The sequence below is a fragment of the Limulus polyphemus genome, unplaced genomic scaffold (assembly GCF_000517525.1).
Source record: "Limulus polyphemus unplaced genomic scaffold, Limulus_polyphemus-2.1.2 Scaffold759, whole genome shotgun sequence".
In the NCBI taxonomy this organism is placed as follows: Eukaryota; Metazoa; Arthropoda; class Merostomata; order Xiphosura; family Limulidae; genus Limulus; species Limulus polyphemus.
In genome coordinates this window covers 185,980-203,887 of record NW_013666369.1, presented here as the reverse complement: position 1 = coordinate 203,887, position 17,908 = coordinate 185,980, and the positions used below count along the sequence as shown (strand labels likewise).

Genomic DNA, 17,908 nt, shown 5'->3' with positions numbered 1-17,908 from the left:
AACATCGTTTCCATAGGAAAGTTAACGACTAGCTAGGATGAATTTGTAACGGCTCTTGTCGCATAGTTAGAAAGCCAAGAAAATTTTGAGAGGTGGGTGAATTTGTCTACATTTTGTATGTTATTAGTTTATATTCTTTGGTGCATTTTTTAATTAAATAAAAATTGTTAAACTATAAAATTTTACTGAAAAAAAACGTTTGAAATACATTTAGAAGGTTTTTAGAGATTACACAAAGGAAATTAGAGATTTTGAGATTTTTTGAATTTTAACATGAAAATTACTTTGCACATGGACTATTGTAAACAAATACTCAATATATTCATGGATAAATCTTATTTTATTTTATTACTAAAAAATATGACTTTTTGTATGTGAAAGACTTGTAATATTAACTGAAAGACTGCCAAATTTCGTGAAGATATACCCAATATATTGAGAATTATAAGTATTAAATTTATCAAGACTTTAAACGAGTACAAAAGGTCACATGACTCGGTCAAATTAACAACCCCATGTTGAGAGAGTAAAGAAAGAATAATGGGGAGCTTGTATACAGATTGGGTATAGAGAGCATATTCACTTAGATAGAAAGAGTCACAAGATTAAAATCACTAGGGGCGATATAGTGGGGTATAAAGACTGAAGCACGTGAGGTAAAATTCATGCTAACACTTAGATAGGCAAAGAATAGAACCTTTCATCAGGATAAAGCTTAAATGTGAGCGGATGTAAGTATTATCAGAAATACATTTTCGGTATAGGAGAATGTAAACTTTCATGTCTTATGAATAAATTATATTTTGTTAGAGTTTAAAGTTCAAAGTGAGAAGTTGTTTTCTCTTATCTAAAACAGTACAAAAACTACAATTTTATAGGCTTCAAAGTTTTATATATGTCTTTTTCCCTATTTAGGATCTTAACGTCATGCAAGTTAATGTTATGTGGATGTTTTACAGCTCATAAATGTGAGAAAGATCTTCCACTTCACCTCAGAAATTTGCAACTTTCTTTGCAGTATGCTGTGAAACTTCAGTATTTACAGGAGCATCTCACATGGCATTGTGTCTTAACTCTCTCAACATGGGGTCGGTCAAATTGACAGACCCCATGACCTCTTTGTACTCATTTAAAGTCTTTATAGATTTTAATACTTGTAACTTTCAGTATAGTATGTATATCTTCACAATATTTGGCAGTCTTTCAGTTAACATTATAAGTCTTTCACATACAAAAAGTAATATTTTTAGTGAGGTATTTTTAATAAACTAAAATAAAGATTTGTCCATGTATATATTGAGTATTTGTTTTCAATAGTCCATGTGCAAGGTAATTTTCATGTTAAGATTAAAAATATTTTTTCTCATCTCAAAAATCTCAAATTTCCTTTGTGTAATCCCTCCTAAATACATTTCAAACGTTTTTCTAAGTAAAACTTTATATTTCATCTGTTATTTTCTCTAAACTAACTCAAAATGGGATCACTCAATTTGACCGACCTTGTAACCACCAAAAAAAAAAAAAAAATCTAGATTACCCCTGTTTTGTTTCTAGAATGACGTCAAAGATGCTTAGAGAAAGTATGTCATGAGTGTTACACTAGGGGAAGTTCAAGATTTTTTTTATATTCTCTTATTGAATTAAGAACTTAAAACTTGTAAAATATGGATTATTAGCTAAGTGTTTATGCCATATTAATTGGTATTACATAAACAAAAAGTAGTTTAATAAACTTTTGAATTTAAGACATTAAAAGTTTCTGTCATGCATAGTAAAAGATACCTGAGGTGAAAGGGTTAATTCCTCTGTGGGCTGTGCTTTTTACAAATAGATGATCTAGTATTTCTACATTTGGCTTTCATATCCAAGAACAGTTGACTGAAATGGGTATGACATTATATGATATTGCATGATCCAATGATTAGCCCATCCCACTATGGCTTGTTACAATCCCCACCTGTGACATTTCTTAGACTCACCTGAAAAAAATCATACTCCTGACTGGAAATACCATATTTTCTTTTTACTGAATATATTTTGAACTATTATTTTCCCATTTTTATGGATGGCTTGAAATCAAGAGACACTGTGTGTTCCACCATGGATTGCTGTGGTTTTGTAGTTGTTACAGGATCCTTTCTACAGTTTCTTTGTTCACTGCTGAGTTATATGCCATTTCACTTGCTTTGGATCATATGGAAGCTAAGCAGTACCCTAATTGTACATTCGATATTGACTTGCTTAGCTCTTTCAAGGCTCTGGAATCGCATATCATCAGTTCTTAGCCAATTCTCTTGGATATTCAGACAAAACTAGCCCATTTTTCTGAATTCCTGGTCATGTTGGTATTTGCAGGAACAAGTTTGTTGACAGTGTAGTAAAATCTGTCTGCTTTGGCAATATTGCAGTCCTACTTGTTCCTTGTGTATATTTCAAACCTTTCATCAAAGCAAGGCTTCACACTGGTTGGCATTCAATTTGGAGTGAGCAACATCACAACAAACTTTTCCAGATATATCCTTCTGTTGTTGTTTGGCTGTCTAGTTTCTATAGGATTCAGAGACAAAAAGTTGTATTGATAAGCCTCCGTATTGGACACAGTTTCTTTCCCATCAATATCTCTTACAAGGGACTTAACTGCTAATTTGTGGTCTTTTAGACATTCAAGTCATAACTACTCGCATTCTACTGTGACTACTAGCAAAACATGTAGAAACATATAGTGTCCCTTTTGAGACTGTTGATGGTCTTAGAATAATTTTTGTGTACTTAAAAAATGTTTATCATTTGCGTGTTTTAATTATATTTATCTTGAATTTAAATATTTTAATACAGCATTATTTTAAACTAGTTTGATATTTCGAAACAACCTTAAGAAAACAACATACTAACTAGATTGATGAATATCTGTAATTGACAATAAATTTCTTGTGTTTTCTACATTTTGTGCATTTGTGTGTGTATATAAGTTTCAAAAAGCTAAAAATTAAAGAAGATAATACATTATAAAGAAGGATAGTGTGAATCTTGCACAGCATATCTAAACCTTTGATGAAGTACAACTAAATGTAAATTCATGAGAGAGAAGGGGAAAAAATCACAGACACAATACAACATCCAACACTAGGGCACAAATCATAAGGTGGGTCATCATGTAATGTGCCCTGGTTTCTAGAGGTACTGGCAGCAGTAAGACCCAAATTGCATTGAGGGTATGCCATCTATCCAGTTTAACCTCAACTTTGTTGGCCTCACATGATTAAGAAAAAATAAAATAAAAAATGAGCAGATGTGGGTGCTCTAGCCCACAATGTCTTTACCACCTTTTTCTGTCTGCAAACAGATGTGGGAAGGTGGTTGCTCACAAAGGAAATAAAAAATATAAAAAGCAGCAATAAATAACAGAATACATTACATAAATGGGAGAGACAGCAAAACTGCCCTTTAAGTTAGCATTTCAGACCCTAATATGAAGTTTGGACATAAATGCCAAGATGTTAAGGTATTACTATACTAAACTATAGGCCCAACCAATATTATAAGTATAGCTCCCATCTTCCACCCTTATGATTTGTGCTCCAATTTTGGATATTTATTCAGTGGCTGCAATTTTTTTCTTCTCTCTCATGAATTTACTTTTAATTTTGTGTGTATGTATATATATTTATATATCTTTTCTCCTGTAGATGAAAATATGTCTTCTGAATAATTTGATTGCTTTCTTTAAAAGCATAGTTTTGATACAATTTATTACATACAGCTAGGTTTCAAATACAAACAAGGTTTCTGATTTGTTGCGTTAGCCATCATTTTTAAAGATGTAACTTAAGTTTGTACAGTGTTTTCTTGTTCTTTCATTGATGCATGTTATTGACTTAACATTTGAAATATACTGTAAAAACTGTATAACCAACTTATGCTTTGACACAGTGTTGCAGAACAACACTATTACCCTGTTATATGCTCTTCAGTGGTAATTGTGAAGGCCTGTTGTTTGATTAAGTTATTTCTGTATTTACAGATGTCACTCCAATGTCTTTCATGTTTTGACAAATTATTTAATTACATACATTCCTATATTAACTGTGATGATTGTGAATCCTGTGCTGTATTGTGTAGCATCAAACAAAGGTATGTTTGTTTAGTTGTTAATCTGTAGTATTTGTTTGTAGGCAATAATACTTATGGCCTCATATTAGTTATTTTAGAGCTCATTTAATTAAATAAAATATTTATTCTGAAAATAGTGCATATCTCTTATAGCTACTAAATTTATCAACATTGTTTTTAATGTATTCAAAGTTGCCTACAATATAAGTATATTGCCTGTCTGCTTGTACATGGTATTATATTTTCTGTTCTTATATTGTAACTACTTTCTAAACATTTACACAATTCCATTTGTATAGTAAAACCCAAGTAAAGAAAAATAAATTAATGTTAAAGGGAACTGGCTTTAGATATGAAATAGGACATATTGCAAGACGGCTTGGGTCAGTACACATAGCATCTTCAACTCACATTGAGCATTCTGCTCTATTAACTTTAGCCAAGAGGCTAGTTTCCATCCAAATTTGTGTGGCTTTAACAATTTATCTGAACATCCTGGGTTGTCTTTCAGGCCCCAAAAATCCTTTTGAGGCTTGAAAGATATTAAACCTAAATTCCTGTCATGGATTTATTGTTGTTGTTGCAAGAAGGTTCAGGTGTTCATCAAAGAAGATCAGTGTAGTATGAAGTAATGTGTTACAAGGGAGGTGAAGTTTACCCAGAAAAAGGACTTGCTTTGTTTAACAAAACATTGAAGGACAATAAGGGATCTTTTGGTCCATTTAGGCCCCTTCTAACTCTTCTTTTTTCAAGAGAAAACAAGTTCAGACATCTTAACCTAACCTTGTATTACAACCTTTCTATCCCCAGGTATTGTCCTAGTAATCCTCCTTTGAACCCTTTCCAACAGTTGAATGTATTTTTAGGGTAAAATACCCAAGACAGTCCTCTAAATTTGGCCTAACCAGTGACATTCAGGGTTCTCACTATGGTCCCAGACTCTCAACTTTTTTCAAGAATCCCAGTGAGATTTTCAAGAGTACCATAGGTAGAAATTAATAAACTCAAAAACAAAAAAGCACTTCAATATCAATTTACACTGCATGTTGTTTCCCTTTATGAGTGCAAAATAATTTTCATGATAAGATTAAAAATATTTTTCTTCGTTCTGAAATTTTCAAATATCATTTGCACAACTCCTAAAACCTCCTAAATAAATATCAAATGTTTTTTGTTGTATTTTTCAGAAAACTTTATATTTCATCTGTTATTTTCTTTATCCTAACTCTATCTGAGATCGGTTGATTTGACCAACCTCATAACCACCATAGACAAATTAGGAAATAATTATAAATTCCCCCTATTTCCTTTCTGTAATGACTGCAAATTGTAACAGAAACTGCAATTGTTTATACTAAATAGCTTAAAGTTTCTAACAGTATACATTTGGTTGTACTTAAGTTTCATTGTTTTATTGCCCTTTAAATTGAAAATCATCTGGTGAATGTACAGCTCACATTACAGTATCGAATTACATAACACATGGACCACTCGTGAGCGTACCTCATAAAAATTATTATTATTTTTTTATTTTTTTTTATTTTAGCTAACCTAAAAGGTTTTCAATTTTTACTTTTTAGTTACTTTTATAATAATAAATAAAGAATACACATGAAAAACAAGAAATAAAGTACTTGCCTGGGTCTTTCTTTTTTTTTACTCTCGACTGTCGATGAAACTTATCCTTACTTTTTTTTATACTAATTGTACTACTGCATTATATAAGTTCTATTTAAGTAAATAATGCACCAAAGAACAGAGAATAATAACATGCAAAAAGGAAACAATGTTCCATAACTATTACAATTTTTCTGTTTTTCTAACTGTGCGACAAAAGCAATTAAAAATTCAGCTAATCTCATCAATATATTTCCTGTGAGAATAATTTGAATTGTAAGGACAATAGACAATTCTCTGTACAGACAACAAAATAATATAATACATCACTTGATAGTGAAAAACTTTAGCTTTCTATTAGTTATAAATAATATAATAAAGAGAGAACTATTAGCAAGTTCTGAAAGAGAGAATCTGACAGATGGGCCTGGCAAGAGGAGTTCGATTTTCTCTTTTATTGCTCTGTAAAAGCCATGTAACTTATATTTTGCTTGAACAATAAAAACATTATAATGGGTAATTTACATTAAATTTCATACTTCTCGAAGGGGTGGTAAAAAAAAATTTGAGAAAAAAGAAGACACAGATAACAAATGTCATAGTTCTCATACTAGGGGAGATTGAGAATTTTTATAAATATCTCCTTATAAAAGTAAGAACTCAAAACTTAAATAATACTAAACTTTGATTTATTATCTGTGTTCTGATTCCAAGTTTATTCATATATATTGATAATAAAGTAGTTTAATTGAATTTTAAATTTAACTCTGTGAAAGGTTGTGACATGCGCACTTTGACCTACCCATGATGAAAGGGTTAATCCTGTGGTACTTGTCATTGATGAAATCTGTTAAAAGTTTATTGCAAACAGCTATGTGTAAACTGTATGTTATGGTAAAAAGTTTGAGTCAAAGTACTTGTACTTGCCTCACATTTTTTGGGCATTTTGCAGTACATAATTGGTACCCAGGAGAGTCAAATCTCATGCATACAGAACCTGGGAGTTTGAATTAACTAGAACCCTGACATTATAACCTCTTTAGATATGTGCTCAATATCTGTGTAGATACAGTCTAAAATCCTTTTTGCTGTGTCACAAGCAACAGTACTTTGCTTGGATGACTTAAGAGACTGATGAACCAGAACACCAAGATTTTTTCATCCATAACACTCTTAAGGTTATTCCATCAAAATTATTATCATCATAATTTGAATTATAATTCACATTTATTAAATTAAAAGTCATCTGACATCTATTTGCCAAACTCACTAAATGATCCAAATCTTTTTGTAAGTAGGTAGCATCCTCCTCATAGCCAGCAACAACCAAAACTTCAATGCCATCAGCAAATTTAAATAATGTATTGACCACTTCATCTATGTCATTGATGTAAATCAAAAAAAGAGCAAAGGTCCTCACAATGAGCACTGAGGTACTCCACTCTTAACATTAATCCAGTTTGACAGAACTCCATTTATAACAATTCTCTGCTTTCTTCCATCTAGCCAGTTTTCTATTCAATGAGCTAACCTATCCCCCACACCTCCAGAGATAACTTCTGTAACAAGCCTTTTATGCAACACTTTGTCAAATGCTTCTTGAAAATCCAAATACATCAAATCTACACCCATACCTTCATATGCATAAGCAGTAACATCTTCAAATAATGTCAAAATATTATTAAGGCAAGATTTTTCCCTAGTGAAACTATGCTGACTATCAGAAAAAATGTTAAGCTTTATTAAATGACTTTTGCAAAGCATCTTTTATCAGACTTTCGAAAACTTTTCCCATCATTGATGTAAGTATAATAGGCCTATAATTACTTGGAAAATTCTTATCACCTCCCTTGAGAAGAGAAGTAACATTAGCCAACTTCCAATCATCTGGCACCTGCTCACTGTTCAAGGACTTACAAAAGAAATAGTAGCAAGTGGCTCATATATCCAATCCTTAACCTCTTTCTAAATCCATGAGTAAATATTATCTAGCCCAAGAGCTTTATCATCCTTTAAACTTCCCAATTTTTTCTTAACAAGCTCAGAATTAATGTGATCATCTTGTTTAATTTTATTTCTATCTAGCAACTCTCAGGATGAGGAATATTGTTTAAATCTTCATTAATTATAACTAAAGAAAAGTAGAATTTAATAACCCATCTATCCCATAATCATCAGATAGTAGCCTTCCTGTATAATCCCTCAAAGGTCTTACTTTAGTTTGTTTACCCTTAGTGTATTTGAAAAAATAATTATTATTAATTTTTACATTTTCAGCCAACCTTTTCATGTAGTTTTTTATTTCTTAATTTTCCATTTAACAAATTCTCTTTATCTCTCATTGTTGCAGTCACTTTAAAGCTATTATATTTATAATGCTGTTCTTTAATTTTATCTTTTATATCCTTTGTGAGCCAACCTGATTTTTATTTGCAACCACCATTTTTTGTATATAAGGAACATGTCTATCCTGAATATTTCAGAATGTATTTTTAAAAATTTTCCAACTTTGATCAGTTTTTCCAACTAATTCAGTTGCCCAATTCATAACAGATAATTCTTGTCTCATTTCTTTAAAATTTGTTGTTTTTTAAGTTGGAACCAAAAATATCATTATTCCTTATTTCCATATGCAGCAGAACATCACATTTAACTGAGCAATGATCATTTGCACCCAGATGTTCCCCAATATCTACCCTGTCAACCATTTCTTTATCAAAAATTAACTATAAACTAAAATAGCATTGTTCCCGGTAGATTCCATGACTAATTGTTGAAGAAAACCATCTCTTTCATGATTTGACTGTAAAATTTCCCAATCTATATGCCTGAAATTAAAATCTCCCATAATATGACTTCATTAGCAGATGAATTCTTTGTCTCACTGTAGAGTTTCTCATTAATTTTATCATTTTTGTCTGGTGGCCTGTAACAAATTTGAACTAAAAGCCTTCTCCCCTTATAATCGCTAACAGAAAACTAAATAGATTCAACCTCATTGCTATTAGCTTTGATATCCTCACTTTGAAGAAGATGTAACTCACATTTTTCATATAAAGCCACTCCTTCCCATATTTTAGTACTCTAATAACATCCTATAACCTTCTACTTCAAAGAAATTCCTGTTATCAAAATTGTCTACATTTAGCCAGGTTTCAGTTATTCCATTATATCTGAATCCTCTGTTCTGACCAGTTCTATTTTATTTCTAGTATTATAATAATAACAATTCAGTCTATCATTAAAGACTACCTTTGTACTCTGTTTCCACACTATACCTCTCTCTACATTATATTTTTCTTCATTATTCTGCCCCTCTCCACAATCTAATCCTAGTTTAAAGTTGAGTTAATAGACATTGTAAACAAGCCAATCCTTACACTCTTTAAGTGTAAACCATTCATTTGTAAAAGCTCCCTTTTCTCACTGAACTGGTCCCATATATTGAATCAGCCAACTTGCTCTTCCTTACATATCAACTTAAGCCTACCATTCAATCTTAGTGATCTACTTATAATTTCATCCCCACAGTTAAGTCTTGGCAGTATGAAGTAAAACATATATTGCAAGAAAGGTTGGATGGAATGAGAAAAAACTGGCTTTATATATAATAATGTGATATATTATAAAAGGTGTGGGAATGGTGCACATAATTGGCTTTGTATTAAGTCATCCCTGATATACAACTGCATGAAAATGGAATTCATACAAGGGAAGACTGGTTTTGTATGAAATAAGATATTGTGTTATAAACAAAGTTGGATGTAAGTAAATAAATGCTGGTTTTATATGAAGTAAGATGTTTTCGTGTTATAATTTGCAGTCATCCTAGAATGAAATAGGCATAATTTATATTTATTTCCTAATTGACCAAACCCGTATATAGATTTGTTACTGAAAATAACAGATAAAATATAAAGTTTTTTTCCTAAGAAACGTTTGATAACTATCTGGACATTTTAAGATTTTGCATGTGAAATTTGAAAATTTTCTGATGCACAAAAGTATTTTTAATCTTAAAATGAAAATTACTTTGCATGTTGGATAGGCAACATGTAAAAAGAAAAAAAAGGCATGATAAAAACATTGCTTTACAAACCTTAAGACTTAATGAAAAAAATTTGATATATTGTGTGAAAGCATTGTAATGTTTACTGATAATCTGCCAAATTTCATTAACATACGCTTAATAATTGAAAAATTATAGCATGAAAACTATAATAAGCACAAAATGGTTACAAGATTGGTTTCAGGGACTGAGCCCATGCTGAAAGAGGTAATTGATATAATCAGTTACTTTTCAGAAGCAGTCACTTTTGTTATTGTCAGGTAATAGTTGACTAATCTAAATCGCAATTAAATCAACTGAAATTAGTGCTTCCATTTATTACTGTTTTTTATTACCAACAATCAATTAATTGAAATTCCAGTCATATCAATTATTATAAAAATGATCAATAATCAAAATCATCATATCTTATTATTACTGTTTTTGATTTTTCCAACTGTTGATTAACTGAAATTCAGATAAAATTGGTTGTCATGGAAGTAATCAAGTAATTGAAATTAGTGTTTCTGATTATCCTAATCATCCAAGTAATTGAAATATTGCTACCAAACTTGCTCACCCTGTCTTTTTTTGGCAAAGCTGCTAAAGCTATCTTCCATTGTTAGTAATAGTTACTGACTAAGGAGAATGCAACTGGTTGTCACCACCTACTGCCAACATTTTTTTCTTTGGACATTGTTGTTTGTGAGCTGATGACTAAAAAGGAGGCATCTCTCTGGCAGCACCTGCCACAAACTTTGTTTTTGTGCTTGTATGAATCATGTTGGAGGAACACTGTACTAATCTATGAATCAAATGTAATCACTTAATATTGTAGTTTAAACAAGTGGTGCTTGGGTTGTTTCTGGCTATCAACTGGTGGCTAGTTTGGATCATCCTGAGCTTGAAGTGAGATGATACATACTTTTCAAAAATATTCATGATGTTAGGATAAGTTTTTTATGAATATTGCAATGTATCAAACACTTTAGCCAGTCATTTCTGACTGTGTTTTGACTAATAGAGGTAAGTTGCAAGTAAGTGAAGAGGTGCATCTGTGTCTACATATCAGTACTGTTTTTTGCAGAATAAAGTCATTATCTCTAACTTGGGATCAAACATTGGGAATTAGTCCACTGCAGAATATATCAGACAATTTGGTCTGCTTAACATGTGAGTTACAGCTCTGTGATAAAACAATCCTGTGTCAGCCTTTCAGAGCCTGGAAACATTGAACTGCACAAGTACATGTAGAGGAAGGAATCACATTTCCTGAGAATATACTAGTTTGTTTTTTGGGGTGTTATATGGAGTCAGCGTTGTGTGTTATCAAACGTTTGCTATGCTCATATATTCAGTGCGTGAAACATGCTGTTTTCTATCCAGAAACTATTTTTGATTTGTTGGAATATATACATCAGTCAGAGAGCCACTTTTTGCACATGATGGTTTTGGTTTGTAGTACAGTCAGCTTCAAGATGTAATGGTCATCATCATGGTGAATGTTGCATAAGTCACTTGAGCTGTCAAATGGGTAGTTGCACCTAAACCAAGAGTAATTACACGATTACCAGAAAATGTAAGACCACTGACTGTGGATTGCGTAAACAACCTGTACTCAAAACAGTGACAAGAACTTGGTAGATCAGATGACCCCCTGGATAGTACATCACATTAACACAGGTGATGTATATCCAATATGATAACCACCACATAGAATTCCTTAAAGCCCAGGAAATATTGCCAGTACTGAAAGAACAGATAATGAAGGTTGGAGAAATACATCAATCAGAGAATGCTTGATCATCAGAGTAAGTAGTGAGGGAAAAAAATAAAATGCCATTGTTTTGTGTGAACTTCAGGTGAGTGAATGCTCTCATACTTGTCCCTTTCCTTTGCCAAGAACAGATGAATGACTGACAGTATGTTAGTTCAACAGTCTAGATTTGGCATTCAACTACTGGATAGTTGAAATAAATGATGAAAGCAAATTTTAAACTACTATCAGAATTTGAGATGGTGTATGTCAGTTTTGTATCATTCTATTTTAAATATGTAATAGCTAAGGAATTTCAAGAATTTAGAAGATATGATTGCACATTAAATTATAACACTGCAGGAGTAATTTTTTATCTCATCTGAGGAAACAGTGAGGTAATGTAAATGGATTATCTTGCTAGATGATGAATTTGTCTTTTCCTTTAATTTTGAAAATGTGTAGCAGCAATGGTGATTTCATTCATGAATAGCCTCCATGGGTAACAAATGGAGAACTTCAGTAAGAGCAACTGAAGGACTCATATGAAGCTTGGGTATGTTATATGTTGTACAAAATACACTCTTTACAAATCAGGCTACACAGCATGGATTCATGAAACTTATGATTTTTATACATGAACAAGTACATGATGATGAGCTGTACCTCTGCTTTGAATTAACTACATAAGTGTGATGCAAAATCTGTTAATGCAGCTAGTTATCCTTGGAGCTCTAAGACATGAGATAATTTTAACTTTGCATGATACAAATACTGGAATAGTATTACTGTTTATGTGTTGGTGGTTTTTCTGGCTATATTCATATCAAGACATTGAAAGATAGTATTTACATTGTACTGTATGTGCTGTTGAGTAAATAAGTGGACTTTGACAGTATAAAATCCATCAGAAAGTGAGAGTCTATTTCATTGCAGAATGTAAGTTGATAATAGTAATTGATGTGTGCTTTTTATTATTAATTAGTTCTACAATTCAGCAGAAATTTATCCAATGGTTTGTAGACCAGAGCAGTGGATATCTTATAACTTCATTGAATAGTAGATAGCACAGTTTAGACCACATAGAAAGATTGAGATGGGTTGCTTGCAGAGTGGTGCTAGGTGCAAAAAATACATACACTCATTATATCATCCTCAGTCTTTGGTTTAGCTGAACTAAATATATGGAATGTCAGTTGCATTGTAGCAAAGTATGTGAATTTTCCTTAAATAACTGGGACAAACCCCTTCCTTACAAAAAAAAGGCTTACAGAGCAATGGCTCAACAGTCATTTGATTGTTTGCTGAATTTACTGGTGTTCAGACATGAAGTGTAACTCTGAATGGATATCATATTTGGTCCACCACATAGAAAACCATAACTTTTGTTCCCTTCTGTTTTTTAATGCCATCTCTTTTGACACATGTAACCATTACCCATCTGCTGATATGCACATTCACTTGCATCAACTAATGCAAATTTTAACAACTCCACATAGTCCTGGGATGCTCCTGCAGTGTGTAAGCAATTCAGTTCTTGCATGATTGGCCCTTATCTCATCCTTAGACAGCTCAGTCTATCAAACTGTTAGCATTAGTGGTCATGTGGCATGAAAAAATCATGTTGAAAATATTGACAAGCTAAAGCTCTGTGTTACTGATGAACCCATTGTGCACTGATTGAACTAGAAATCAGAGAACAATATTTTATGATCTAAACTCAGCTAAATGATGAGGAAGATGCTAGAATTTTCTTATAGTAGAACTGATTATAGAACAGCTCACCTGAACTAGAAGATCCACTGAAGTGTTAACACTTCAACATGGCTGGGATTGAAACTGTTCAGTAGTGTAGATGGTGATCCATATTTTACAAACTATTGAGTGGAATTTCATATTATAAAATCTACAGGATATTTTATGTTAGCAACTCAGTTTAAGCTGCGATAATGGCTGTATAATGTATGTTCGTTTAGTATGTGTACATATGTGTGTGGCAGTATACATGTATTTTATATTATATAAAGGGATGAGAATTTTCTACTTATTGCCAGGGAGAAAGTTGGAGGGGGGAAATACTTTATTGTTTGTTTTACTGTTCCAGTGACACTCAGAAGTAAAACATACTCAAAACTGAGCTTTTATAGAGAAGTACTATCAAATTTCAGCCCCTCACAACAATGACATATTCTCTACATTTTGATATTTTGCATATAAGTACTCAGTATTTTATCAGTTAGAATCTAGTTAATAGGCTTTCCTGATTTTACAAAATGTTGCGTTTTGGGGAAGAATGTATTACATGAAAATTCATTAAGAATTTTAATAATGTTATTTAAAGGTTGAATGAATAAGAGTATTAACAAAGATTATCAAACAGTATGAAGAAGTGGCTAGAGAATTTGATAGTTAATTTAAAAACAAATTCAGATGGGACTGGTTGGAGGAAGAACTGAAAATTAGTTTTCTTATTAGTGATAAACCACAAGTGGTGAAGTCAAAACTGGGAGAACACATTAACTCTCTCACTATGGGCTCAATTGATTTGACCTAAATCTTGACCCCAAATTGACCTTTAGAGTTTCCCTACTATAACTTTTAACGTTTTGTGTATCTTCATGAAATTTTGTAATGCTTATTGAAAGCTTTATAGACAAAAAATCAGATTTATTAATGAACTATTTTTTACTAAACATTTCTCCATGAATACATGGAGTCAAAGTGTTGACTACTCCGTGTGCAAAATGATTTTCATGATAAGATTAAAAATACTTTTTCTTCATCTGAAAATTGTCAGATTTCACTTGCATAATCTCTAAAAGCTCCTAAATAAATTTCAAACTTTTTTTTTTCAGTAAAATTTTACATTTTATCTACTGTTTTCTCTACTCTAATTGTATACAGGGTTGGTCAAATTGACTGACCTCATAACCACCATAAAAAAATATGAAATCTTATTATAATTGAGCTTGCAATGTATACGTCCAAAACTCAAATCTCGGAAACTACCGCACCAATCATCACCAATCATAACTGAGTAATATTTGTATAACTAGGCAGTATTTTTATAGCTGAGCAATAAATAAAACATTTGAAATTTCCACAAAAATGATATGTTTCAGATTTAACCAATAAAAAATACAAACTAAAAGGAGTAACTTTCAGATTTAATGAATAAAAAGTACAAAAACAGAGTAAGTTTCAAATCTAAAACAATCAAAAACAAACTTAAAAAATTATTTGTATTTCTTTAGTGAAAATGTCACGAGTGTTGCAACAGAAAAGCAAGGCACTTTCATTGATAATTGCATCTACAAAGAAATACTACAATAAAATCTACTCTGATAGGTCATTTTTAAACTAAAATTTCAATAAAATCCTTTATATCATGGATGGTGAACATTATTGAATGTCAAGTATGAGTATATTGTTGTAGAACTTTCAGACAATTCCAGAAAAGGCTGCAAGCCCAATTTTAAACCCAGTCCTTTTCATTCATATACTTATCAAGCTCTACAACATCTGAAGGCAACCCATTCCAAAAGCCAACCACCCTGTTAGAAAAATGAAACTGTCTTAGTTGAGGATGACTCCTAGCTTGCCAAAATTTATATTTGTGTTGCCTAGTGCTACTATTTTCATTGTTAAATATAAAAAAAGATGATACACCAAAAGAAAGGTGTTTTAAGCAAAATGTGTTACATGTAGCATATGTTTATAAGAGAGGTGTTTTATGTAAAATATGTTACATGTAGCATATGTTTATAAGAAGGGTGTTTTATGAAAAATATGTTACATGTATGATATGATTTTGCATTGCATAACATAAAGTAATGTATGGATAGATACATGGATGTTGTTATTTGTTGCAAATATTTAAATGGTAATGAATAAAGCTGATAGATTAGTTGATATCTTTAATGAAGTGACTTTAACTCAATAGTAATACCTGAGATTTTAGACATTGATATAGGTATATGTTTGCCTGTACTGTTTTCATTGCATTGATGAGTATTTTCTCTGCATGGTATTTTTAATCAATTTGATGTAGTTCCACTATCACTTTGATCAACATTACATTATCAAATTCCACTAATAATACATAATGATAATTAGGTTAGTTTATGAGAAATTTCAGCTAAATAAAATGCACAACAACAACATGTTGATAAAACACCATAATCACCTTTGAAGGAATTGTTAATTTGGTGGTGTAAATTATATTTTAATAGAAATACTTCTTTAAGATCCTTACAGAAACACATCTGAAAGTGAAGGTACAAGCATAAATATTTATAAATGAGAAATGTTTGTAGAAATATTCATATGTGTGTGTGAAGGAAAATATCTGAAGAAATATAAGAAAGGCATTGTTTCAGTTTTAGTACAGATACACTTGGCACACAATTTAATTGTGAGCTAATAAAATAATTAGCTAACTGGTGGAAATATCTGTATGACAATTTAGCATTATATTACGATTGATGTGTTTTCGGGCTAATTCATAATAATTTACTGCCTTATTCTTTTTTGATCTGTTGCATGAAGTTTTATTTTATAACATTCTTGGAAACTTTAGTGTTGTATTTCATTGTGAAGTGTCATTGACTAATGTACATTATACTTACTTTAAGTCTTTGTACTTATTAACACTGTTAGTTTTCTGTGATTTTGTAAAAGTTTTGTATTGCTTGATTTCTTCAGTATTGGTTGTATAATTTCTTTTCCTAACCTTTATAACATGCATTAGAATTTTATGTATTACTTTTTCTGTGAGAAATTCTACAGTATACAGAGTTGAGTATGTTATATAAAAAAACATTGAATATGTAACTCAGCAAGTTATCTGTCAACTATAGCTGATATAAAGTTATGAAGGAACAGTGTATGCCAGAACTACATCTTGACACTGTTTGCCATATCATACATAGTGTGAACTAATCAAAAACTGATCATTTTGGGGAAGGTTATGTAACAGCAATTTTTGATAGGGAATATTCATATACTTTGATCATAAAGAGTTGTTCAGATTGGGATTTAGAATTTTCAGAATGGGAGGATATCATTTATACTAACAGCACTGAAAAACAAAGGAATATGAATCAACGTGGGGAACCAGGATCGTCCAGTAGGCAACAGTATGAAACAAATTAAAGAAATATCTCAAATTCAGAAAAGCAACACAAGTCACATACCAGGAAAGGAAGACCAACTGTAGAAAATTATATGAATTGTACCTAGCCATGCAATAATGGCAGTACATGGTCATGCTTGACAAAGCATGTGTATGTACGTTGATAAATGTAACAAGTGTCATTTTCTACTGGTGAGAGAGTGAAACAAAATTCCAAAAGTGGTATATGACCTTATTGAAAACCATTTTTCAAAGGATTCATGATTGCTGGATACTATACCAGGGACAAGATAGGAATCAGGATAGTAAATGCAAAAGAAAAAGTGAACTCTGTTTACTATCAAAATAAAGTATAGGACCCTGTAAAACACTCAGAAGTACCGGCTTTGTACTGAAACAAGGCCAATAGGATATGGGCTCACCAAGATAAGGCTTTTAGTCATACACCTATTCAATTGTTCCATTCCTCAAACAGATGGGGAAGGAAATGGGTGTTCATACCATTCCACATGAAGACATTTTGGTCAAGTCATCATCTATGGATTTCTATGTGATTAGACTATGAATGAATTATGGAAAACTTGCAGGGAAGAGAGGTATGCTTTTGACATGACACCCTTATGGTGTAGCTTTTTGCATTGGAAACTACTCAGAGTGCTATTGTAAGGATACATAGTTGTTAGATTGAACATTAAGGAAGTTAGAAAGAGTACTGTTAGGGCTAAAAGTGGTGAATTTATTTATAATGAGCTTATTCTGTTGAGCAACAAATTTCAGCCCTTGGCTTCTGCAGATGAGGAACTATTGGAGGGAAGGAAAACAAAAGGGTCAGAGAAGGATGTGGATGATAAGGAGGTTATAGTTATAGGTGATTCCTTGATAAGGCATGTGGATAGAATAGTCTGTGGGGTAAATAGGGAGAAAAGAATCAGAGTAAGCTACTCAGGGGCACAGGTGGAGGATATAACTGACAGAACAAGAAATATAACAAAGGGGGCTAGCAGAGATGCAGTTTTTGTAGTGCATGCAGGGACTAATGATGTAGGGAAAGGTAGGTCAGAGGAGCTAATTAATAAGTATAAGGGGTTGATAAAGTCATTTAAAGAAAAAGACCATAACTTAATTTTGTTAGGGATACTGCCCAGAATTAATTGTGGGGATGAAGTTATAAGTAGGTCATTAGGGCTAAATGCTAGGCTTAGGTTAGTATGTAAGTATGAGCAGATTGGCTGGTTGGACTTAT

At 31.9% G+C, this 17,908-nt stretch overlaps 1 protein-coding gene across 3 annotated transcripts in view; it reads left to right on the top strand.

Annotated features, from left to right (window-relative positions):
• The window catches only part of LOC106460360 (G-protein coupled receptor 143-like), a 122,788-nt gene that overhangs the window by 75,815 nt on the left and 29,065 nt on the right, over positions 1-17,908 (top strand). For all 3 annotated transcript variants that reach the window (XM_022387063.1, XM_022387064.1, XM_022387065.1), the window contains one exon: positions 4,022-4,131. In XM_022387063.1, coding sequence (XP_022242771.1) covers positions 4,022-4,131 — 110 coding nt within the window. The remainder of the gene's footprint in view (positions 1-4,021; positions 4,132-17,908) is intronic.